At 59.1% G+C, this 24,281-nt stretch overlaps 1 protein-coding gene and 1 long non-coding RNA gene across 5 annotated transcripts in view; one reads left to right on the forward strand and one right to left on the reverse strand.

Moving 5' to 3' along the window:
- The first annotated feature begins 14,686 nt into the window (after window positions 1-14,686).
- DHRS3 (dehydrogenase/reductase 3) overlaps window positions 14,687-24,281 on the forward strand; it is a 29,712-nt gene continuing 20,117 nt past the window's right edge. The window contains exon 1 of one of the 4 annotated variants that reach the window (XM_070079261.2): window positions 14,687-15,820. In XM_070079261.2, coding sequence (XP_069935362.1) covers window positions 15,626-15,820 — 195 coding nt within the window. In that variant the 5' untranslated portion in view covers window positions 14,687-15,625. Of the gene's footprint in view, window positions 15,821-16,512; window positions 17,064-18,583; window positions 18,694-24,281 lie in introns of those variants that run through there. The other 3 variants (XM_070079262.2, XM_070079264.2, XM_070079263.2) reach the window with 3 other exon arrangements.
- LOC138850734 (uncharacterized) lies at window positions 16,130-16,725 on the reverse strand. Its single transcript, XR_011390889.2, has 2 exons — window positions 16,587-16,725; window positions 16,130-16,304 (listed from the first exon to the last, which is right to left on the reverse strand). It is a non-coding gene; the product is annotated as an uncharacterized LOC138850734 (long non-coding RNA).

The raw sequence follows: 24,281 nt of genomic DNA on the forward strand, positions 1-24,281 counted from the left end.
CTATGGGCTGGCCCGTGCTCTAGGTGCTGGGACAAACTCCTGCCCTGGGGAGCTGACTTCCTGGTTGGCAGCAACGCAACAGGCAGGTGATTTCAATGCGGTACAGGGACAGGAGGTGCCGGGCGGGCGCACCACAGAGCCAGCCGCGCCCCCCCGAGGAGCTGGTGTTGAGCTGCACAGACGCTAAGCGGCTGGCTTTGGTGGATGACATCGGACCTGCGCAGGGCTCTGTCACCAGAACTGAACGTAGCCGTGGCAATCCTCTGTGTCCTCACCGTCTGGGGAACCAGTCCCCGGGAAGGTAGCAGGAAAACATCGTTTTTAAAATATTTATTTATTATTATTTGAAAGGTAGAGTTACAGAGAGGCAGAGGCAGAGAGAGAGAGAGAGAGAGAGAGAGGTCTTCCATCTGCTGGTTTACTCCCCAAATGGCCGTAATGGCCAGAGCTGTGCTGATCTGAAGCCAGGAGCCAGGAGCTTCTTCCAGGTTTCCCATGTGAATGCAGGGGCCCAGGGACCTGGGCCATCTTCCACTGCTTTCCCAGGCCATAGCAGAGAGCTGGATCAGAAGTGGAGCAGCTAGGACTTGAACCGGTGCCCATATGGGATACTAACACTGCAGGCAACAGCTATACCTGCTACACCACAGCGCCGGCCCCAACATCATTTTTAATTCATTAGAGGCTCGGCTGGTGAATGAACTCACAGGAGGATGAACGACTCTGCTCCCAGAGAAATCCCGGAGGCCCCTGGAAGAGGTGGCATTTGACCAGGGCTTGAAGGGGTAGCAGAAATGAGGTGGCACCTGCCACAGAGCATTCTGGGAACTGTCTCAGTGGCCTCTGCACCTTCTGAGAGGAGCCACGGGGCAGCTCAGACCCCTCATTGTCCGTGGGGCAGAGAGTCGTTGGGAGGCCAGCTGGGAGTTTGACCCAGGATTCAAAGCCAGGCCGTCTTTGAGGAGCAGGGAGGAGCCGGTGAACAAAGCAGCGGGCACTGCCCAGCTCCACCCCCGCCCCTCCCATTACTGAAGTTTGGTTTCCTTATGGGCAGAGGCTTGGTCTGCAGGGTCTTCCCGCCCCCTCGTCCCCAACCTGCCAAGGCCACCCCAGAAGCTAATGTAAAGCCGTGACTTTCGGAGCCAGAGAGAGGCGAGACAGGGCCAGGGTCTGCCTTGCTCCTCATCTGCGCCCGGCCCTCCCCAGTTCTGACTGTCTCCAGCGTTCGTTCCGAGTCCGCCCAGCCAAGGTGACTTCTGCACCTGTCCGCTGTGCCCGGCTCGGGTCATTCCACCCTGTTTCTGCCCTCCAGCAGCCCGCAGGGCTGGGATGCGAGACCAGTGTGTAAACAAACATGGGCAACAAGATGTACCTGGTGCTCAGACAGCGCCCCCTGCAGGTGCTCAGCTGTGAGGGCTCAAGCGCTCCAGGGCCAGGTGCAGCACCGGCTACAGCATTCGTAGGGCCCCGTGCAAAAGACAATGCAGGTCCCACATTCAAAAGTGTTTAAGGAGTCCAGGATGGCGACAGCCAAGCTGGGGGTGGGCTCCCGTGTGACTGCCGGGGTCACACGCCCAGGAAGCCCACCTGTCCTTTCCTCTCAAAAAGTTCCCGATACGATGTAAGACTTGGGCAGGTGATCTCACCTCTGTGTCTTGTTTCTCAATCTGTGAAATGGGCCTTGGACGTGGCCCTTACATTGTTGAGAGCATTAAGTGAGTTACATTTATAAATCCACTAGGGGCGCTGTGGCGGAGCAGGTAAAGCCGCCGCCTGCAGCGCCAGTGTCTCCTATGGGCACCAGTTCAAGTCCCGGCTGCTCCACTTCCTATTCAACTCTCTGCTAATGCAGCTGGGAAAGCAGTGGAAGATGGTCCAAGTGGGAGACCCGGAAGAAGCTCCTGACTCCTGGCTCCTGGCTTCGGATCAACCCAGCCCTGGCCACTGCAGCCATTTGGGGAGTGAACCAGTGGATGGAAGATCTCTCTCTCTCTCTCTCTCTGCCTCTGCCTCTGCCTCTGCCTCTGCCTCTCCCTCTCTGCAACTCTGACTTTCAAATAAATAAATGAATCTTTAATAAATAAATAAATCCACTAGGACAGAGACAATCCTATAAGCAACAGCTCTTATTTTTCCAGTAGTTTCAAGAAGGGGAGGAGGGCCAGTTCTGGGGTGAGGTGAGAGGGAAGCAGGTTCCAGAATAGCTTCCTTCGAGGTGGTGCTGAGTGGGGCTGGCGTGGTGGTGTAGTGGGACCCCAGCATCCCGTGTGGGCACAGGTTCAGGTCCCAGCGGCTCCACTTCCGATCCAGCTCCCTGCTAATGGCCTGAGAAGAGCAGCAGCAGACGGCCTGAGTGTTTGGGCCCTGCATCCACACAGCAGACCCAGATGGAGCTCCTGGTTTCAGCCTGGCCCAGCCCTGGCTGTTGCCACCATCTTGGGAGTAAACCAGTAGATGGAAGATCTCTGTGTGTGTGTGTGTGTGTGTGTGTCCCTCTCTCTTTGTAACTCTGCCTTCCAAATCAGAATAAATCTTAAGAAAAAAGAAAAAGAAGAAGAAGCGACACTGAAAGAACTTTACCTTGCAGACTGGTGTGTATTCCCCCCGAGACCAGCCATACAGTGTTTGCACTTGACGTTTGGGACTGGCTAGTGGCAGGTTCTCCTTCCCCATGCTTTCCCTGTGTAGTTTTTACTGAGGTAGCCCTTCCTGGATGCACACCCTCTGGCCCCTAGGTAGCCCTTCCTGGATGCACACCCTCTGGCCCCTAGACTCCTTGACCACCTGGCTGTGTGGCCTTGACCCCTCCATGCTCAGTTTTCCCCACCTGCAAGTTGGGAACAATAATAATCTCCACCATGGCGTGGCATTTAGCCTAACCACTAAGACACTCAATTCCACATCAGGGTACCCAAGTCTGATTCCCAACTCCAGCTCCTAACTCCAGATTCCCACCAGTGCAGACCCTGGCTCAAGAGATTGGGTTCCTATCACGCACGCGAGAGACCTGGATCCCGTTCCTGGCTCCCAGTTTTGGCCCCCACGCTGTTGTGGGCACTCGGGCAGTGACCGGGCAGAAGGAGCGCCCTCTCCCTCGCTCGCTCTCCCCACTCTTTCTTACCTGGAGGGAGGGGTGGTGGGGAGGATCAGGCATGTAGCTCTTCCCACAGGGGGCACCTGGGAAGCACTAAGCACTTCAGCTGAAGGAAACATCTCAGAGTCCACACTGGGCAAGGGGACATGGAGAGGGGCTGACGTTGTGGGGCAGCGGGCCAAGCCACCACTTGCAATACCAGCATCCCAGGTCGGCGTGATAGTTCCAGTCCTGGCTGCTCGGCTTCTGATCCAGCTCCCTGCTAACGTACTTGGGAAGGCACCAGGGGATGGCCATGTGCCACGTGCTCGGGCGTCTGTCACCCACGTGGGAGACCCGGATGGAGTTCCTGGCTCCTGGCTTGGGCCTAGCTCAGCCCTTGCTGCTGTAACCATTTGGGGAGTGAAGCAGCAGATGGAAGATCTCCCACATGGGTGCAGGGCCCAAACACCTGGGCCATCTGCTGCTGCTTTTCCCAGGCCACGAGCAGAGAGCTGGATCGGAAGTGGAGCAGCCGGGACGCCGGCGTCACAGTTGGCAGCTTAACCCACTACACCACAGCGTCAGCCTCAATGTCCTAAATGTGATTACAGGGGCTGAAGGACGGAGGGGAGAGGCGGTGAGCGGAGGGGAATAAAGGAGTTAATCAGTTAACAGCCGTTAGCAAAACCAGCAAAAGACTGTGTTGTTCTCCTGAACGTATGTCGAATCCTTAAGCCTCAGCCCAGCCAGCCTGACGCCCCTCCTTGCCCGCTGTTTACACATAAACTTCCTGACTTCTGGACGGCCCTCCCACCCCACAGCTCCGGGCTGCACAGGGCCCCGCCCCTCACCCACAGCCAGGGTGCGTTCACTGCCTACAGCGCGCACCTGCTTTCCCAGGGGACCACAGCGGTTCTCCAGCAGCGCCTTCACAGCTCGGTGAGCCCCTTTATCTCAAGATCAGAGCTCCCCCGTGTGTGCGTCTAACAGTGCCCTAACGGAGCGCCGCCGACAGGGCGGCTTCAACAGCAGAGACTTCGCTGTTTAAAGTTCTGGAAGTTCAAGATCAAAGCGCCAGCAGCTTGGTTTTGTTTTAAGTTTTCATTACCTTTTTCTTTTTTGAGAGACAGATCTCCATCGGCTGGTTCACTCCCCAAGCGCCCACAATGGCTGGAGCTGGGCTGGAGCCAGGAGTTAGGAATGCAATCCAGGTCTCCCACATAGGAGGCACCTTGAGCCATCGCTGCTGCGTTGGAGTCAGCACTGGCACCAGGGACGCTGGCACCTTAACCCCTAAATGCCCAGAGTTTCATTACAGCCTTGGAACACTCGACGGGAGCTACTGAGGAAGGAGGAAGGTGTATTACCGCTTACGGCCCCATTAGCTCAGGCACCTGGCAAAGCCAGAGCAGGGCGGGGAGATGACCACACGGCAAAGCCAGGAAGCAGAGGGGAAACAGAGCCAAACTCAGCTCTTGCAAGAACCGCCTTCGGGGCAGCCCAGGGACCTAAAGCCGCCCACCTCCCAGACACCATAGTTAGATCAAGCATCACCCTTCTTTGGGGACACGGGTCTCTGGGGGCCCCCAAACTGTCATCCCCACCACGGCAGGCTCCCTCTGAGGGCTCGCTCCTCACTGTGTCCCCACCCGGTCTTTCCCCTGTGCACACACAGCCCTGGTGTCTCGTCGTGTGTCCAGAATTTCTCGTCAGATTGGATTAGACACGAACAGCTTTGTTTCAACTTAATGATCTTTTTAAATTATTCATTTCATTTCTATTTGAAAGGCAGAAAGACACAGAGAGAGAGAAAAATAGAAAAGATCTCCCATCTGCTGATCCACTTGCCAAACACCCAGAACTCAACCCAGGTCTCCCACATGGTGGCAGGAAGCCAAGAGTGACCAAGGTCAAGTCCTGGTTCGACTTTTGATTCCTGTTAATGTACACCGTGGGAGGCAGTGGTGCCGACGTAAGCACTCGGGTTCCTGCCACCCATGTGAGACACCCAGATTGAGTTCTCGGCTGCTGGCTTCAGCCTGGCATTTGGGGAATGAACCAAAGGCTAGAAATCACTCTCCCCCCCTCTCTCCCTCTCTCCCTCTCTCCCTCTCTCCCTCTCTCCCTCTCTCCCTCTCCCCACCTGATCAGAGGGAAGGAGGCAAGTGAAGCATGACAGCTAAGTGCCCCATGTGCCCTTGGATTGGATCCAGGGCCAGAAAAAAAAAAAAGTGGCTTTCTTGTGTTATAAAAGATGTTCATGACATACCTGGTAAAATCTGAATCAGGTTGGTAGATTATATAATAGTATTGCGTCAATGTCAATTTCCTGGTTTTGATTTAAAAAATATTGTGGTTATATAATAAGTTCTTGCTTTAAGAAGTAGAATGAGTTTTGAGACCATCAAGAAATCATGTCTGCAATGCACTTTCAACAAATGATGGTGGGTGAGTGGGTAGATGGATGAATAGATGGGTGGGTGGGTGGGTAGATGGGTGGATGGATGGACACCTGGATAAAGCAATGTGAAGTGTTAATTAACCCTTGAGCAAAGGGTATCTAGGAATTCTTGGTTCTGTTTTTGCAACCTTTTTTTTTTTTTTTTTGAGAGGCAGAGTGGACAGTGAGAGAGACAGAGAGAAAGGTCTTCCTTTTGCCGTTGGTTCACCCTCCAATGGCCACCACGGCCAGCGCACTGCGGCTGGTGCACCATGCTGATCCAAAGGCAGGAGCCAGGTACTTCTCCTGGTCTCCCATGGGGTGCAGGGCCCAAGCACTTGGGCCATCCTCCACTGCACTCCCTGGCCACAGCAGAGAGCTGGACTGGAAGAGGGACAACTGGGACAGAATCCGGCGCCCCGACCGGGACTAGAACCCGGTGTGCCAGCGCCGCAAGGCGGAGGATTAGCCTAGTGAGCCGTAGCGCTGGCCTGAACATGGAGGTATAAAACACCAGGCAGTAGGCAATCATCCAGGCGGCATGGTGGTAGGAGCAGGGAAGGATGAAGGACAATTCCTGGACACCTATCAAGGTGCCCATGGGCTCACAACAGCCCTGCATGGTAACCAAAGCCACCCCTCCTTTCAAATATGGGGAAACTGAGGCACAGAGTGCCTGGCTCTCTTACCCAAAGTCATCTGGGTTGGTTGAAGCAGCACCCACATCAGGGCACCATGGCCAGGTGGGGTGGCCAGTACTCAGCCTCTGTCCCATTATGGCACCATCATCGCACAAAGCCACCTCACACAGGGTCCTGTCCTGGGGCAGAGCAGCTGGGGGGAGGCAGGGGGTCAGGGGAGGGGGGAGGCCTGCTTTCACAAACCTGTTGGCTTTTCTGAGTCCCAAAATGTAAGGTCAGGCCCTGCTCCTTCTGGCCCCATAGACGGGTAGTGTTTAGCAAAGACAGGATCAGGACCCAACATGACCTAAACAAAGTGTTTTTACAAACTCTTGAAAAGAGTCCTTTAGCGAGGCGGCCGGCGCGGGGGCTGGGACACATCTGATCACTGTCTGCAGGCTCCTGGCAAGCGGGAACCATTAGCAGATTTTGCTCTGAGTAGGCTCGGTGTCAGCTCCACATTATGGGATTTTATGGGATTTATGCACAGAACTTCCCTACAAAGCCGGGTATTACAGGATGGATTAGGCAGTCGCGGAAACAGAAGTCCTGACTCTCCTCTCTGTCTTACTGTTCTGCAGTTTCTAGAGGCTTCCAGCCGGGGCCTCTGTGGCCTCCCACCAGGATGCCTGCATCCCGCTGCCTGGCACACAACAGGCTGCACTGGGACAGCAGTGAGCAGGTTTCTCTTGACACTCGACATGAAAATATTAGGGGTACATAGAGAGTCATCCAAAGGAGATAATGATTCCACGGCTGGGACCCCCAGAGACAGCCACTCCTTCTGGTCTTCTGGGTGCAGGAGTGTATGGGTGTGTGCACAGGAAGAGAGAGATAGACAAAACTTCAGAGCAGGGAGCAGAGATGGAAGCAGAGAGGCTGGGCTCACAATCGGACGTAGCTGGATTCTTTTTTTTTTTTTTTTTTTTTTTTTTTTTGAGAGGCAGAGTGGACAGTGAGAGAGAGAGAGAGACAGAGAGAAAGGTCTTCCTTTGGCCGCCACGGCTGGCGCGCTGCGGCCGGCACACCGCGCTGATCCGAAGCCAGGAGCCAGGTGCTTCTCCTGGTCTCCCATGGGGTGCAGGGCCCAAGCACTTGGGCCATCCTCCACTGCACTCCCTGGCCACAGCAGAGAGCTGGCCTGGAAGAGGGGCAACCAGGACAGAATCCGGCGCCCCGACCGGGACTAGAACCTGGTGTGCTGGCGCCACAAGGCGGAGGATTAGCCTAGTGAGCCGCGGTGCTGGCCCGGAGCGGAATTCTAATTCCATGTCCACCCCACTCTGGCTTCGTTGCCTTGGCCAAGTGGTTTAAGCCCCATTTCCGTAGACAGAGCTGTGCATCCTACCTCAGAGCGTGGTTTTTGTTAAAAATTAAATGAACATACAAACGCTCCTTGAGAGTCGGTGTTGTGGCAAAGCAGGTAAAGCCACCACCTGTGACGCCAGAATCCCCTATGGCTGCTGGTTCCTGTCCTGGCTGCTCCACTTCCAATCCAGCTCCCGCTAATGGCCTGGGAAAAGCAACGGAGGATGGCACAATTACTTGAGTCCCTGTCACCCATGTGGGAGAAGCAGACAAAGCTCCAGGCTCCTGGCTTTGGCCTGGCCCAGCACAGGCCACTGCGGCCATCTGGAGAGTGAACCAGAGGATGGGAAATCTCTCTCTCTCTCTCTGTCTCCCCCTCATCACTCCGTAACTCTGACATTCAAATAAATAACTCTCAAAACCAAACCAAACAAAAACAACTGCTCCTTGACTTGCAAACCCCTAAATCAAAGACATGTAGGGTTCACCGCGCATTCAGCGACCCTAACCCAGGAAACATCACCGCCTCACCTCGTCCACCTGAACCCATCAGCTTTCCTTACAAACTAAACACCCCAGACAAGCAACTTCAAAGGAAGAAGGCTTATTTCAGCTCATGGTCTTGGAGGGTCCCAGTCTGAGATGGGTGGCCCCATCAGCCGGGGGTCCGTGGAAGGCACAGAGAGATCCCATGGTGAGACAGGAAGCTCCCTCGTCACCCAGGCCCACGGGGTCTCTCCCTACAAAGCCACTGTGATACAATCATGAGGGCTCCACCTGAGCACCCAGTCGGCACCCAGAGGCCCCGCATTCAGACCCCCCGCCTAGATCAAGTTCCATCCCTGATCCGTCGGCGTAAGACTGGGGATGAAGTCCTCTACGCATGTGCCTTTGGGGGGCCCAGAAACTCTTACCCAGACCCTAACTCTGTCTCACACGTGCTCAGGTCACTCTTGTTGGCCCACAGATGGACCAAATCATCTGACACAAAGTCTGTGTTATTGTAGAGGGCTGACTACCGCATGCAACCTGAAAGCGCAGAACGGCATGGGGGCCTGGGGGCACCGGTGCACGTCCACACCTGGCTAACATGGAACAGTCGCTAAGCGTTGTATATGTGGCAGGTGTTCTGTAGGAGGAGGGGCAGGGGACGTACATCGTTTTACAAACCGGCTCGGGCCTGTGCAGGCTGGCTGCCCTGGTGCCCAAGCGTCTCTCCCCACAGAAATTTCAGAGCCAGGCTCCCCTACTCTGTTTCCTTGGGCCCCCGACTCAGCGCACGTTCCCCCAGGCGTCCAAGGCGGCCCATGGGAGACTTCACCCCAAACCCAGCCCTCTGTTCCACACGGTCGGCTTGCTCTGCTCAGCGCCAGGCAGCCGAGGGTCAAACCGGGCCTTGTGCACGTCCACGGGCACATGCGTGTGTGTGTGATGCACGGAGGTGTGCATACACGTGCACATGTGTCGAAGGCGTCACATCACTGGAATTAAAATCCTGCTGTGGCGTAGTGGACTAAACTTCAGCTTGCAGTGCCGGCATCCCATATGGGCACAGGTTCCAGTCCCAGCTGCTCCTCTTCCAATCCAGCTCTCTGCTATGGCCTGGGAAAGCAGTAGGAGATGACCCAAGTGCTTGGGCCCCTACACCTGCGTGGGAGACACAGAAGAAGCTCCTGGCTTTGGACTGGCCCAGCTCCGGCTGTTGTGACCATTTGGGGAACAAAGCCTCGGCACTTCCTGTGCCTCTACAACCCACTCTTTGCCAGATGGTCCCCTCATCAAGTCTCTGCCCATGTTGTGAGCCTTCCCTAAACACAACCCACGTCTCCCTGTCTCCTCTCCCGGCCTCGTCACCGAGTCGCCACCTGCCCCTACTCTCTGAGCGCTGCTCTCTCTCCTGGCCCAGAGAGCGTTTGTATCACATTTCTACCAAGCAGCAGAGGGTGCCCACCCTGCCCCCTGCTGTCTCCCTGGCATCTGGAACAGGGCACCTGCACCGGTCACTCCCCCACATGCGTGGCACACACAAGGCTGTGAGTGGTATTTCCCTACCTCCACCCTGAGCCAGTGTCCCTAATTCGCTTTCCTCTTAGGGGAACAGCAGATTAGTCACTTTCCAAACACGCGCTAAAGATAAAGTGACAAATTCCAGGTGGTGACGCGGGGCACGGAGCGATGGCAGAGGCACCCAGCCCAGTGTGAGCTGTGGGCAAGAAAGCAGCAGGTACTGGGCGGTGGGCTCGTGCTGTGAGGGGGCAGATACAGGCCCCTGGGCCAGACGCGAGGGACAGGGGTTTGGGGACAGGCAACACAGCTGGGAGGCTTCCCGGGAGGCGGAGCTACAGTGAACCCTGCAGGACGAACAGGCTACACTCGGCCCAAGAGAAGGGTCTGGAGCAGGAGGCACCTGGGAAGTGGGTGGACCCCAGCCTCCGCTATGGGGAGCCAGCTCTGCCCTGGGATGCCGGGAACCCATCTTCACCCCACAAAACACAAACCCTCATGACTGAGCCGGCTCCTGGCAGGCAGGGACCAAACCACCAGGAACAGCCAAGCTGGCGGTGGGGGGGCGGGGGGCTCTGCAGGGGATTAGACCCTGTCTTCATCCCCAGTTCCACTGTACGAAGCAGGAAGTGAAGACCAGAGAGGGAAAGAGAGCCCAGCAGGAAGCGGCAGGACTGGAATGTGGGCCAGGGCTCCCGACTCCAAAGCCAGATCCTCACAGCGTAGGTCCTTTCCGAGCCACCTGCCTTCGCTCATGGGTGCCCCTGGCCCTGCTGGGGATGAAGGCAGCTGACTGGCCCACTGACTGGACACGCACCCTGCTCCTCCAGCTTGTCTCTCTCCCCTGTTGGAATGAAAACAACAATGAGTGAGGGCTGGGTGCCATGACAATGGCCGTGAGTACAAGAGGAAGAAGGGGAAGTTGGCCTTGGGGCACAGCGGGCTAAGTCGCTGCTTGGGACGCCACCATCCCATACTGGAGTGCTGGTCTGAGCCTGGGTGCTCAGCTTCTGGGACAGCTTCCTGTTGACGCACCTGGGAAGGCAGTGGAGGGCAGCCCAAGAGTGTGGGACCCTGCCACCCACGTGGGAGACCCGGATGGAGTTTCTGGCTCCCTGTTTTGGCCTGGCCCAGCCCTGGCTGTTGTGGCTACTTGGGGGAATGAAGTAGCTGATGGAAAAATCTCTCTGTCCATCTGCCTCTCAAATAAACAAATCTTTAATTTTTTTTTTTTTTTTGACAGGCAGAGTGGACAGTGAGAGAGAGAGACAGAGAGAAAGGTCTTCCTTTGCCGTTGGTTCACCCTCCAATGGCTGCCACAGCCGGCGCACCGCGCTGATCCGAAGCCAGGAGCCAGGTGCTTCTCCTGGTCTCCCATGGGGTGCAGGGCCCAAGCACTTGGGCCGTCCTCCACTGCACTCCCTGGCCACAGCAGAGAGCTGGCCTGGAAGAGGGGCAACTGGGACAGAATCCGGCGCCCCAACCGGGACTAGAACCCGGTGTGCCGGCGCCGCAAGGCGGAGGATTAGCCTAGTGAGCCGCGGCGCCGGCCAAATAAACAAATCTTTAAAGAGTAAAATGAAAGGAGGGAAGAGCTTGAATGTGGGGGGAGAGGTGGGGAGTCTTCATGCAGGGCCACAGAGAGGCTGTGCTGGAGCCTGAGCCCCCTCCCCACCAGGCAGCCCGCGACCTGCATGCAGATTCTGGGGCCCCCAGCTGAGGGTGCTGATCCTGGAAGCCCAGGGTGGCGGCCCAGGGCTCTGCATTTTGGGTTATCCTGTCCCGCTGGTCTGTTGGAAAAACATCAGTGACGCTGGCAGAGCTTGAGCCCTGGGTGTGCGTTCCAATCCACCCCTACCCCTGGTGGCTGCCAGTCCTCGGGTGAGGGGCTTTCTCACATTCTCTAAGCCCCCCAGACTGGAAGACAAGGCTCGAGGCTGGTTTCCTTTCATTCTTGGCACCTGGGCCCCGGCCTCAGCGTTAGTGACAGTGCACACGGAATGCACGCGTGCACATGTGCGCGCGCGGGGGGGGGCATGAACAATGAGTCATTTGGAGCAGTGGTTAAGACACCATTTGGGACATCTGCATCCCCTGAGTGCCTGGTTCGAGTCCCAGCTCTGCTTCCAATCCAGCTTCCTGCTAAGGCACACGCTGGAGGGGAAGCAGTGAAGGTTAAGTGCTTGCAAGGGTGCCAGTCCCCCACGTGGGAGACCCCCGTGGAGCTCCTGGCTCCAGGCCTCAGCTGGCCCAGTTCCTGGCTGTTGCAGGCATTAGATTTGCATAAACCAGCAGAGGGAAGATCTCTCTGGGGTTGTCTCTCTACTTTTCAAATGATAAGAGGAGCTATCCCCGGGGGAGGGGGGGGGGAACAGCAGCTACAGCCCAGTGGCTCACAAGGCACCAGCCAGTTTCTCTGGGGGTCACGTGACCAGCTCTCTGGGCTGCCTACCCCTAACCCTAGAGCAGGCTGGCTCTTAAGAGCCCCATGCATTCATAAAGGGCTGGAAGCATCCGGGCCACCAGGCTCCCGCCGGCCCTGCTGGGTGCTGGCACCTTCCTGCCGCATGGCGCCGGGAGAGCTGAGTCATGGAAAAAGTGAGCTCCTGGGCTGCAGCTCACCTCACCTCTTCCCCCGCCCACAAAGGCTCCTTTCAGGATTTTAGGAGGGGATTGAAAAAAAAAAAAAAGGCAGCGGTGGGGGGTTTGCGGGGAGGCCCTCTGCCCAGGCCTGGGATGTGAAATTTCAAACTTTGCCCTGGAGTTAAATTCTGCACCTCCTACCCCCATGGAAACGGAGGGAGCAGAACCAAGGCACAGGACAAGGGACTGGGGCACCGGGAGGCCAGGCGACAGGCCCTGCAGGGGGCATGGCTGAGCTGTGCACGTGGCCTGCTGCCTCCTCACCCCCAACTTCCCAGGGACTTGGGAGGAAAGTGAGAGGGAGGGGACAGCTCCTCTCCCGGCTGCTGGGAGAAGCCTGGGGCCCATCCCAGGATCAGCCCCACAAACCCACATCCTGAAGGTGGGCCAAGTAGATAAGGCCACTCTCTGCCCTAGGCCGGCCCCTACAACGGCCAGCTCCCCTGGGATTGTCCAACTCACCACCCCCCCTTTACCTCTCACTGCGGCCCAACCCGAGGGGAGCATCGCCTGCCGCCCTGCAGCTCAGCCGAGCTGGCTTCCTCCTGAACCAAATGCACACACACGGCAGGAATGAAGTTGCAACGTTTAGGAATGGTCTCCATCCCACCCACGGCAGCCGGCAACCCAAACACACCCTGGGGACATCGAGCAGGACTTAGCGACCATCGGGCTGGTCTGGCCTCCGAGCAGCCTTCTCTGAGCTGCTTGAAGCCTCTGTGCTGTTTTTTCCAGCACAAACCAGCGTGGGGAGGAAGCTATGATCTTTCTAAGCCCTTTCACGCGGCGGGTGCCGACCTGGCCAGGCACCCCTACACAGGAGGCCGGGAGTCTGGGACGGCTCCGAGGCGCAGTGTCCCACAGCAGCCACTAGGGGGCCTCTAGGATAACAGATGAGCCCTCACTGAGCGTGCCCAGCGCTTGCGTCTCGGGACTTGTCCAGTCCCAGTCTTCATAGGCAGGGCGGACCCCAGCCACTGCAGGGTGGGAAAGGCCTGTCTCTCCGGCCTGGGATTTCTTTCTCATTTTTCCAGACCTCCAGGATGGGAAGAGGTAGTCACCACGATGGAGTTCTGCCATCGGCCATGCCCTGGGAGCAGACGAAAGCCACGGCCCGCTCCCCAGGGACACTTTTAGAGGGTGGGCCACTCTCTCTCTCTCTCTCCCGCCCTGTTGGCCAGAGCAGGGTGAGGTGGGACCATCACGTCTGGATTTCCATCCCTCCCCCCTGCACTTCCTGGCCGGTAACCTGGAAAATGGGACAAGCACACCCTCCTGGCTAGGGCAGCCAAGGATTCAATGTCAGACGCAGGCCCTGGACGGGGGACGGCTCTTCCGCTGGAACCCCCTCGTCTCCCGGCTCTGCGGGAGGCTCCCGATTCACCTGGATGGAAGATGAATTCGTCACCTTGCAGAACCCCCCCCCCCAAGAACCACAGGGTGAGGAGGTCAACCAGCCATGGGGTTGGGGGGCACAGCAGCACCTCTGCAAGTGACTTTCAAACCCAGGGGGGGCACTAAAAACAGGTCCCGGGAGCCCAGCCCTCCTCGTGCAGAACCTGTGCAGGTGGGGCCCAGGACTCGCAGGCAAGATCCATCAGCACCTTTAGCTGGGGCTGCCTCCTCTGACTCACCTCCCAGACTCCTGCGCACCAGCTCAGCTCCACTCTCCAGCAGGGAGCCCAGCTGGGGGCGGGGGGCCAGGGCAGGAGGTTACAGGGAGGGTGCCCCCACCAAGGTGTCCTGAGAAGCACCCCCCGCCCCAGGAGCTGCCGCCTGCAGACCTGGGCGGGCACAGGTGCAGGACGTCTTGTTTACCGGCTTTTGTTATTAGGGAAAATGCTGTCAGTCAAGGCAACCCCATCGCAGGAGCGAATCTTACAGGGATTTGACTGGCAGGTTAGGGCCCAAGTGCCTTACCCTGCCCACTCCCAGAGCAAAACTCAGCGGCCCGGCGGGGCCCCGCCACCGTCCCCGGCCCCCGACTACGGGAGGGGCGCTCGGATCGGACCGAGAAGGCACCCCTTCGTGGGAGACAGAAGCCTTCCGGGCTTCGGCGGGGCGGGGCGGGGCCGAGGCGGGGGCGTGGCTTCCTGCTCCCACCTTCAGGCAGGGGATGACCAAACGCCTCCCAATAAACCCTGGGCGACCCGGCTGCGTCGAGGCCTGCCCCGCACGCAGGGGTGGTCACCTGGCCCGGGCAGGCAGGAATGTCTCGGGCAGGGAGCCGGCTCGCCGGAGTCGGTTCCAGCGTGTTCGAGTGCCAGCTGCAAGCCCTCGGGGCCACGAGCGGCAAGTCCCGGCTTGCAGAGAGGGGAGCCGGTCCCGGGCGAGCGCGAGTCGCGGCGAGCCCGTGTGCGCGCCCAGGCGCGCGCCCCGCGACGGCGCAGGGGGAGGGGAGGCCGCGGCAGCCACTCAGAGGAACGGTAGTGAGGCCTGCGAACAACTTTAACTGTCAATCAGACTTAATGGGGTATTAAAAAAATGGGGGGGGGGGGGTGAAGGGGCCGCCCTCTCGCTCCGCGCCGCGGCTGCCTGGGGAGCGAATGGCTAAGGAGGCGTAGAGCAGGGCGCCCGATCCCCGCGCGCTCCGCACCCCGGCCCTCTCCAAGTTGGAAAGGACAAAAAGAAGGCAGTCAATGCTCCCGGGGAGAGCGAGGCAGCCGGATCGGGCGGCAACTCCCAGCCTGCGCTGGGGGAGAGCGAGGGAGGCAGCCGCGGGGAGCGAGCGCACGCGAGGGCGAGCCCTGAGCCAGGAGAAACTGACACCGGGACCCCTGGCTCCTGCTGCGCGCGGCTGGCACTCGGGCTGCGTTTGAGCGGTTTCCTGAGCCGCAGAATAGCCCCGGGCCGGGAGACGCGCGCGGGCTGGAGCCCGGCGCCGCTCGCACGCCCCCTCCCACCCCTGCACTTTTGTTTTTCCTGGGGAAGGGGCAGACGCGCCGCAAGTGGGGAAACAGCTTTTTTTTTTTTTTTTTTTTTTTTTTTAATCTTGCACTTTGAAACCGCCGGGCTGGAGCCGGGTGCGCGCGTGTGGTTGGTGCCTTTTTTTTTTTCCCCTGCCCCTGCCTAAAGTCTGGCAGCTGTGAACACCACCTGAGAGCGCCCCGCCGAGGCGGCTGCCGGGCCAGAAACTTCTGGTTCGAACTTTGTACCCCCCGCCCCCGCCGGCTCCCCTCCGCCCCGCTCGCCGCCCCAGCCTCGAGACGCTGCTTCTGCTCCCGAGGACTTGTTCTGCTTTTTCGCTGTTTTTTTTTTTTTTTTAATTTTATTTTTATTTTCTCGCGCGCGCGCCCGGTGCTTCGCATTTGGCTGGGAAGAGGTGATCGCCAGAGCGCCCAGGTGGGACGCCTCGCTCGTCTTTACTCGGTTTATTGATTGCTGTTGGCGCACTTTTTTTTTTTTTTTTTTTTTAATTCCTGTTCTGCTTGGGCCGGGGAGTTTCGCTCCCCGCCCGGCGCCGTGGCGCGCAGGATGGTGTGGAGATGGCTGGGCGCGCTGGTCGTGTTCCCTCTGCAGATGGTCTACCTGGTGGCGAAGGCGGCCGTGGGGCTGCTGCTGCCCGCCAGGCTGCGGGACTTGTCTCGGGAGAGCGTGCTCATCACCGGCGGTGGCAGAGGCATCGGGCGCCAGCTCGCTCGCGAGTTCGCGGAGCGCGGCGCCAAGAAGGTAGGCGGCCCCCCGGGAGGGGGGGTGGGGGCTGAGCGAGAGGGGACCCTCGGGGCTCGGGCTCGGGGGGCGGCCACCTGCTGCCGCGGCGGGATCCGCGCCTGGAAGCCGAGAGGCGCCGGCCCCCGCGCTCCCCTGCGCCCCCCGCGAGCTCCGAGCTGGCGCGGCTCACCTTGGACACTCCCCGGGCGCCGGGCTGTCTTTTTTTTTTTTTTTTTCTGGCAAGTCCGGAGCTGAGCCGCTCGTTGGGGGCTGTCCACCCCCATCCTCAAGCTTAGGGGACGCACCCCTCGCTCTCCTTGGGGAAGGTGTTGCAGCCCCCACCCAGCCACCCTGGTGAGGGTAGGGCGTGTGCGCGCCTTGGTGGAGCTGGGAGCCGCCTGCTAGCTGGGGCTGGGTATTTTCCTTGGCAACCCGATCGCCAGCTCCAACCTGGGCGGCTGCAGCACCGAAGACCCACGAGGGTGGGCACTCCTGCGCCTGCCTGGGAGAGGGAAGAGTCCTGTTGGCAGGTCTAGCCTGGCCGGCGGGCCCTTAGAAGGCCCAGGTGTCCAGGATCGGGAGCAGCGGGCTCTGCTTCTCACCTCCAAGCCTGTCCCCTCCCCTGGGCAGCCCCAGCAGGGGGTCCCTCCCCCTCCTGTGGGGAGGTGGCCCTGCCTCTCCATTTCCCTGGTCCCCGCACCTCCGGCTCCAGCTTTGGGAGACCTGGTGCGGGACAGTGGGATGGGCCAGCCTGCTGTCACCCAGCTCGGGCCGGCTGACTCACCCTGTGACAAGAGCGATGGAGAGAGGGATTTGACGCCGGCAGGCCGGGCCGTCTCCAGCCGGCCCCGTGAAGAGGAAGAGGGAAAACAGAGAATTAGTCTGAAACCCAAACTGTTGCAAAGGAGGAGGGCGCAGCGGCCGGTGAAGCCAGCTGATCTGACACGGAGCCACATACCTTGGGGATTAAGTAAATGTGTACTGTAGAAAACCAAACCTGCATGTAATTCCAGGTTGCTTTTGTTCTGTTAAATACTGCCCCGAGATTTACAAGCCCTCCGGGGTGGCTCGGGCTGGGGCTGGACTTTGGAGCCGGAGCTATCAGCCCGAGCCGATTGCCGATTAACTCTTTCCTAGCCGGGCCGGCCAGCCGGCCGGGACTCCCTCTTCTCCTTGGGTGGTTTGGACAGCTGCTTGGCCTTGCCGTTGGAAGGGGAGCTCGGAAGTGTTTTTAACCCTTGGTCGCCCCGGGCGAGGGGAAGTGAGTGCCGAATCGGCCCGCGGAGGGCAGCCGGAGGGCAGAGGGGGCCGTCCTGGGGAGGGGATTGTTTGGGACGCCGGCGTGTGATTGTCCTTCCTTAGCGGTCTGCCTCCCCCAGAGACTTTTGCCGACTCTTCCAGCTGGCTCAAGTCCTGGGTCTTTTACTGCTCTTGTAACTGACTGCAGTAGGCTTAGGAGGAACTCTTAGTCAATCTGGAAAAACTTGACCGACTATAAACAGTCCTAAATTGAAAGAAGTTGATGGCTCTGGGGGGTGGGGTGGGTATCCTGTGCAGAGTTCCTGCCCCGGGAACTAGGGCCCCACCTAGCCCAGGGGGCACCCTCATTCCGGAAATGAGCCTGCCCCAGCAAGTAGTGGCAGGGTCCCCCAAAGCAGGACCCCCGGGGCCCTGGGGAGCCTCCGGTGCGGTCCCGCCGGCTTCAGTCATCCGGCGAGGCAGGATGACCCCAGCGCGCCCTATAACTCGTAATTATCTGACCAATTACCGCAGCTACTCTTTCATGATGTCCGCCTGCTGTCACGGAGGGGAATTTGGAGTAGCTGCTGCTTGCCTGAGTCGCTCTGGGGCCAGCAAGAGGACTTTGGGACTTGGAGACGACTCCCAGGCTTGGACAGAGGGGCAAGAGTTGTGGAGGGAGGGGATGAGAGGCCGAGGGTGGCCCAGGGGCATGGGAGGGCCCGCCGAGAGCTTCCAGGCTTGGGCTCTGGGGGGAAAGGTGCACTGGTGTCTGCACACGGCCAGCTCATGCCAACACGGTAGTGACAGTTTCCCTGGTGACCTTGAGTTAGATAAGGTTTGGCAACGTTTGTGGGTGGCAATGCGCCCTAGGCCACAGAGCTAACCCAAATAAGGGCTTTTCTTAAAGGGACACAGAGGTTCCTGGAGCGTGAAAGTGCATGATCTAGAAACCTCTGTCCTTCCGCAGGTGCATTTAGGTAAACTGAGGCTGGGCCCATCGCGGGGTCTCCGAGGTGCTGGGCCCTTGGTTATTTTCAGTGCCCTCCTGGGTTCCTCCCATGAGAGCATTCACAGAGCGCAAGCTGCCCCCGGCGGTGCCCTGCCATCCTCCACAGTCTGTGTTGGGTATGGCTTGGAGCCATTGTTTGGAAGCATTCGCGGTGATTCTTTTGCCTTGGGTCCAGGATCAGGCCAGTGGCCAGACAAGAGCCCGCATCCTGAGTACGGGCTGGGGTGGTAGATCCAGCCCCACTTCAGGGAGGGCCTCCCTGCCTCTCCCCGCCCGGAGGGCTGCATGCGCTCCTCGGCTGCTGGCTGCTGGCTGCTGAGGTCCTCTGATGCCTGCCCCCATCTTCACGGGGCCGCCTCTGGGGGTCCCTGTGTGCTCTCTTTATTAGGACACTGGTCACTGGGCTCGGGGCTCATACCACATCCCGGAGGAATCTCATCTCATGATCCTTAAAGAGCCTGTTTCCAAAAAAGGCCACCTCCTGAAGAAAGAGGAGGGCTTGACAGGCAGTGGGGCAGGGCCAGGTGGGGGCACAGTGGAGCAGTTACTTTGTGACAAGGGATCCAACCGGGAAGGCTTCATGAAGGAAGTGGCGTTTGACTGAGCCTTTTGAAGGTCAAGGGTTTCGACCAGCAGGAAGGTGAGCAGGACAAGCCGGGTGCGAGGAGCCACATGATCAGAGGCTGCCCCAGGTGGGGTCAGAGGAGAGCCACAGGAAGAGAAGGGAGAAGTTTTGGTGTGGGTTCAGACCCGGATACACTGGCTCGGTCATGGTGGGAATAGGAACGGGAAGGGGTCTGTCCAGCAGGCCATCTTGGGGGACCTGGAGTTGCCAGGCCACAGCAGGCTCATTTGATAATTGACATGAGAGCGTGGCCCTGCCCATGTCCCCGTCACACTGAGTGCAGCCTGGACCCAGGACAGAGGCCGCCTGGGTGCCCAGCCGTCTAGGAGCTTGGAGCATCCTCCTGGGTTTCGAACAATGGGCTTTACAATTCAGGCTGTCTTTGAATAGACAAACACCTTCCTCTGGCTTCTCTTTGCCTTGGGGAACAAAGGTGTCCACATCTGGGGCCACGCCCCCTGCACCCTTGTTCACCTTGGGCCTGAGGCGGGTTCGTGACCCCGGAAAAAGTCCCTACTTCTGGGGTCGCAGTGAGAAGCACACCTGTGCAGGGGGGATGGGGGGGATACAAGGGCTGCTAAGATCCCTGTCTGCTTCGAAATTCTCATCCTGTGGATCAGTTACCCAGGCCAGGCCCAGGTAGCCAGGATTGGGGGGTGGGGGCAGCGAGGAGGACGAGGGCCTCCAGGGGAAAGAGATATTGGCCAATGTCGGCCCATCGGGAGGGTCCTGTTCCCCCCTGATTCCTGTAGACCCCAAGTTCTTCTGAGCTGCATCTTTTCAGACCTGGGTGCATTTATTTCTGGCCTCACTATTAAGTCCTTATGAGCAGTTTGTCTCTCTTTCTCTCTTTTGGATTTATTTATTTGAAAGGCGGACTTAGATTTTGCATCCCCTGGTTCACTTCCCAAGTGGCCGCAATGGCCAGAACTGGGCCATGCCAAAGCCAGGAGCCTCATCCAGGTCTCCCACGTGGGTGGCAGGGGCCCAGGTATTTGGGCCATCATCCGCTGCTTTCCCAGGTGCCTTAGCAGGGAGCTGGATCAGAAGTGAAGCAGCCAGGACTCCAGCCACTGCTCTGATACGGGGTGGCAGTGTGCTAGCGGCAGCTTACCAGTGCCGGCTCCATGCAGTAGTTCCATCTTGAGGGCATCCACGCAGAGCAGGTGACCTTGGCCATATTGGAGCATAGCTGTGATTGGACGTGCTTGTCTGTCACTGCCACTCATCCCTGAAGACTTTGTCCCCAGATGCCGCAGCCACCAAAATCCTGTATCATTTTGAGTGTCAGTGCAGCGTGGGGTGAGACCCCTGTCATTGCTGCCTTCAGGAAACCTGGCCCACGAGGTACCAGAACGTTCCCGATATGATCACAAGTGCTGCGGGAATCACGGGCAGCGGCAGCCGGGGACAGGAAGGAAGTGGTTCCGGACGCGCACCCGCTCCAGTGCGGCGTATCTGCTGCTGCGACGCCCCTGCGTGGGAGAGCCGCGGCCGCACTGGAGCAGGTTCGCAGAAGTGGTGGGCGGGAAGTCGTACGTTCACTTGTTCCTGCATTGGACTAATTCACTGTGCCAGGTGCTGTTCTGGGCTTCAGGGATGCAACAGGAAGCAAAGCAGAGAAAAAACCCCTCCTGCGGGGAGCTGTCACACCCACGAGACCAGGAGCTGATCCATCATTACATGGCAGTCAAGGACAGAATGGGGGGGGGGGGCTGGGAGTCTGGAGAGCCGCAGGAGGAACCCGCAAGGCAGCCCCTGTGGCCGCAGCAGAGTGTGGGAGGGGACGGAGGAGGAGCTGGGGTTTCCAGCGCAGACCCCAGGGCTGGCCTTGGCTTTGACTCTGGGAGGCGTTGGAGGATTCTGAGCAGAGAGGTGACATCAGCCAACCTAAGTCGCGGCGGGACTTCCCGGCTACTGTGACAGGGAGGACGTGGCTCGCTGCTCGGCGTGGCGCTGGCCTTTAGAAGATGCTGTGCGCTCCTTGCGGGTCTTGCGTGGGGGTGAGTGGGAATCCAGGTAGGCAGGGGGCAGTCGCGGGCACCCAGACGACCTCAGCGCTCTGCTGTGCGGCCCTGCTCTGTCCTGGCGGATAACGAGGAACCAGGGTCAGCTCGGGGGTGCCACGGCTCTGAGCAGCTACGCTCGGCCGGCTGGGACCCGCAGAGTGAGCTGCTCTCCGTGCGGGCTCTTGGTCTCCCTGGAGCTCCGACCGTCTGCACACGGGGAAAAGCCTGACGCTTCGGGAGGACTACTTGACCCCAGCCAGCGACTGAGTGCAGCGCGCGTGACCTCGGCGGTGCTTTTCTGATCTGTGGTCACCCCCCTAAGAGGGTCCTCGAGCCCTGGCAGTGTCCAGGGAGCGGGCTCCGCAGGCCAGGACCGGACGCTGGGACCTGGGTCGGGTTGCAGGTACGCAGGAGTTCTGCTGGCTGCCTGAGAGACGGGAGATGGTAGAAGCCGCCTCCCAGTGCCACAGTGGCATGGGACCTGTTCCAGAAAGTTCTGCAGGCCTTGGCAGTGTAGACCCAGACCTTGCAACAGGGCCAACTTCCTGCCCTTTGGAGCTTTCTGCAAATGAACGGCTGCTCTTTGAGTGTGTCAGTTCCTGCGTCCGGGAGGCTAGGATCTGGATGACCTCCCGGGTCCCTTCCTCCCCTTAGGTTCCAGGAGTCACTGTCACCGGTGGGCCAGGCAGGGGCGGGAGGAGAGGACACCAGCACCCACTGGCCGACAGTTAATAGTATAGCACGTAAAGCCTCCTCCCGCGATGCCAGCATCACATATGGACGCCAGTTCGAGTCCTGAGTGATCCACTTCTGGTCCAGCTCCCTGCTGATGTGCCTGGGAAAAGCAACAGGTGGCCCAAGAGCTTGGGCCACTGTCACCCATGTGGGAGCCCTGGAAGAAAATTCTAGCGCCTGGCTTCAGTGTGACTCAGTCCTGGCCATTGCCACCACTTAGGGAGTGAAGCAGCGGATGGAAGATCTCTCTCTGTCTGTCTCTCTAATTCTGCCTTCCAAGTAAATAAGTAAGTTATTTTTAAAAGGTTAAAAGGCCCCTTTCCCAGCACAGCCGTGGCGGCATCCTCTGGCAATGATGCCAGTTGCTCCACGTGACCATCTGGTGCCTTTCACGGCCCTGTGCTGACCTTGACTGTGCTCAGGAGCAGGTGCAATCCACAGCCCAGCACGCTTACATGGAGGCAGCTTTGAACCCAGGACTCCAGCGGCTCCACTAGAGCTTTTTCCTCTGGGTCAGCCTGTCCTGCCCACATCACTGTCACTCCGGGTCATGCAGAGGGTTGGGAGACAGGCTTGATAAGCAGTGAGTGAGTCAGCGGCCATGGTCACACAAACAATGTTTAAAGCGGGGAGTAGCAGTATTTGCATACAATGAGTGGGCTGGTGGCCAAGGGATTAATAAAGACCTTGGTTATCGGGGTTTGTTTTTGAAGAGTTGAAGAGTTACTTTTTTTTCCACCAGAACAACACCTTAAAAGTACAGGGACTCAGCTGTTGGGGGTGAGTGAGTGACAGTGCCCTCCCGGGAAACCTGGGGTCACTGGGCTGCGTGGCTCCTTAGAAGTGACCTGAAAGCTGTCACAGTACAGAGAAGGGAGCAGTCGCTGTAAATTAAGGAAAATCCCAGGGGACTTTTTGGAGGAGGTGGCAAGTGTGGGGGATTGACAGGTCGTCATCTCTGGTTGTAGAGACTTTCACGGGAGAAGGTGTGAAGGCTGCTCCCAAAGAATGCACAGCGATACACATTTTCTTCCTCTGAGTGGTCTTTGCAGACACCAGGCTCAGAAGATTTGGACTGGGTCCCCACAAAAACCCATCCAAGGCTCCCAGGCTCAGATACGGAGCCAAGCCTGGACCTCACGTCCAGGCAGGGGACACTGGTGTCCTGGGATGTGGACGCCAGGGCCAAGCTTGGGGTGGACTGCGGGGACCTGTGGCTTGGTGCGTGATGCCAGCAGTGGTCGGCCTGGCAGAGGCCCCCTGTCCGAACCCCGCTTTCAGGAGTAGGACCTGGGGTCGCCATCAGGGATCCGTCAGAGAAGGGGCTAGAAAAGCATTTTGGTTCCAGATGTATTTATCTGAAAGCAGAGAAAGAGATCTTTCATCTGCTGGCTCACTTTCCAAATGCCCACTACAGCCAGGGCTGGGCCAGGCTGAAGCCAGGAGCCTGGAACGCCATCCAGGTCTCCCCCGTGGGTGGCTGGGACCCAAGCACTTGGGCCGTCACCTGCTGCCTTCCAGGTGCATTGGCAGGAAGCTGGATCAGAAGCCGAGGAGCTGAGACCCGAACCGGCGTTCGGGTATGGGTTGCAGGTGCCATGCCCACACCCAGAAAGGCATTTTGACCCACAAAGCGAGTGGTCACTCTGGTGGCAGACTGCCCGCCACCCACCTCTCCCACTGCCCCGGTGCGGACTGCAACACCAGCTGAGAGCCTAGGACCCGAAGTTAGGCTCCAGAGCCCCCTGGGGTCTCCTAGAAGGCGGAGGTGAGCGGGAGGAGGGGCGGGAAGGGTTCTGGGGACCCCCCACCCCACCATTGGGCTGGCTCAGCTGCACTTCTCTTTGACAGCTTAGAGCTCCCGTCTGACTTTGGTGTAGACTTCGAAGAGAAGGGGGAGCAGGAGGCGTGGGTCTGCTGAGCGGCTTCGCGGCCTGTGGACCCGAATGCCCTCCACTTACACCTGTGCCTTGGCCCCTCGGGAGGGACCCCACTGTGTACCCCGGTGTGCTACTCCAGCCTCAGCCACCGCCCCCCCTTTCTCCACTGGGGAGCACCTCCCCTCCCCCCAAATGAGCCCAAAGGATCTCTGAAGGCTCTGCCCCCCCCCCACCCCCACCCCCCCAGCATGCTCCTGGGAGAGTCTTCGGGCACTGGGATTCCCCCGGGGAAGGGAGAGTCCTGCCCACGGCACAGGAGCCCTCGGGCAATTTTCTCCTTAACCTTGCTGAAAGTCAGAGGGAGAGCCCACAGCCTGACCGGCCTCCCTCCCTCCCTCCCCCCTCCCCACTCTGGGCCTTAAGCCTCATGGTGGCCACTGGGGAAAGGCTGCTGCAGCCTGTCCACCGCCCCAACTTCTGGACACAGACAAGTGGTCAGGGCTGGGCTGTGGTGAGGCGGACGTCATGGGTTACCTGGAGGGCAGAGGTCTGACGTGGGTCTCCTGGAGCCAATACCCAGGGGTCAGGGCTGGTTTTCGGAGGGCTCCAGGGGAGGATCCATGCCCTTGTCCCTGGGCTCGTGACTGTCCTTTATCTTCAGTGTCTGCAAAGCCGCCCCACTCTGCTCTGCTCTCAGTCACGGCTCTCCCAGGCTGCCTGTGATTGGATGGGGCCCACATATAGCAGCCAAGATAATCTATCTCAAAGCTGGCTGATCACCGAGTTTAATTCCACCTGCAACCTGAGGTTCCTAGGGACTCAGGTTCTCGGAATCAGGCCGAGGCTACACGGGGCAGGGGTGGCAGCGTCCTGTCAGCCGCACGCTGAGCCTGGAGGGTGACAGTGCCAGTCCTTGCCTCCCTGGTTTGCTGAGTGAGCCTGCAGCGGGGGTCAGCAACCAGAGGAGAGGGCTGCTCGG

The sequence above is a fragment of the Oryctolagus cuniculus genome, chromosome 7 (genome assembly GCF_051225735.1).
Source record: "Oryctolagus cuniculus isolate XC-2025 breed Fujian yellow rabbit chromosome 7, ASM5122573v1, whole genome shotgun sequence".
In the NCBI taxonomy this organism is placed as follows: domain Eukaryota; kingdom Metazoa; phylum Chordata; class Mammalia; order Lagomorpha; family Leporidae; genus Oryctolagus; species Oryctolagus cuniculus.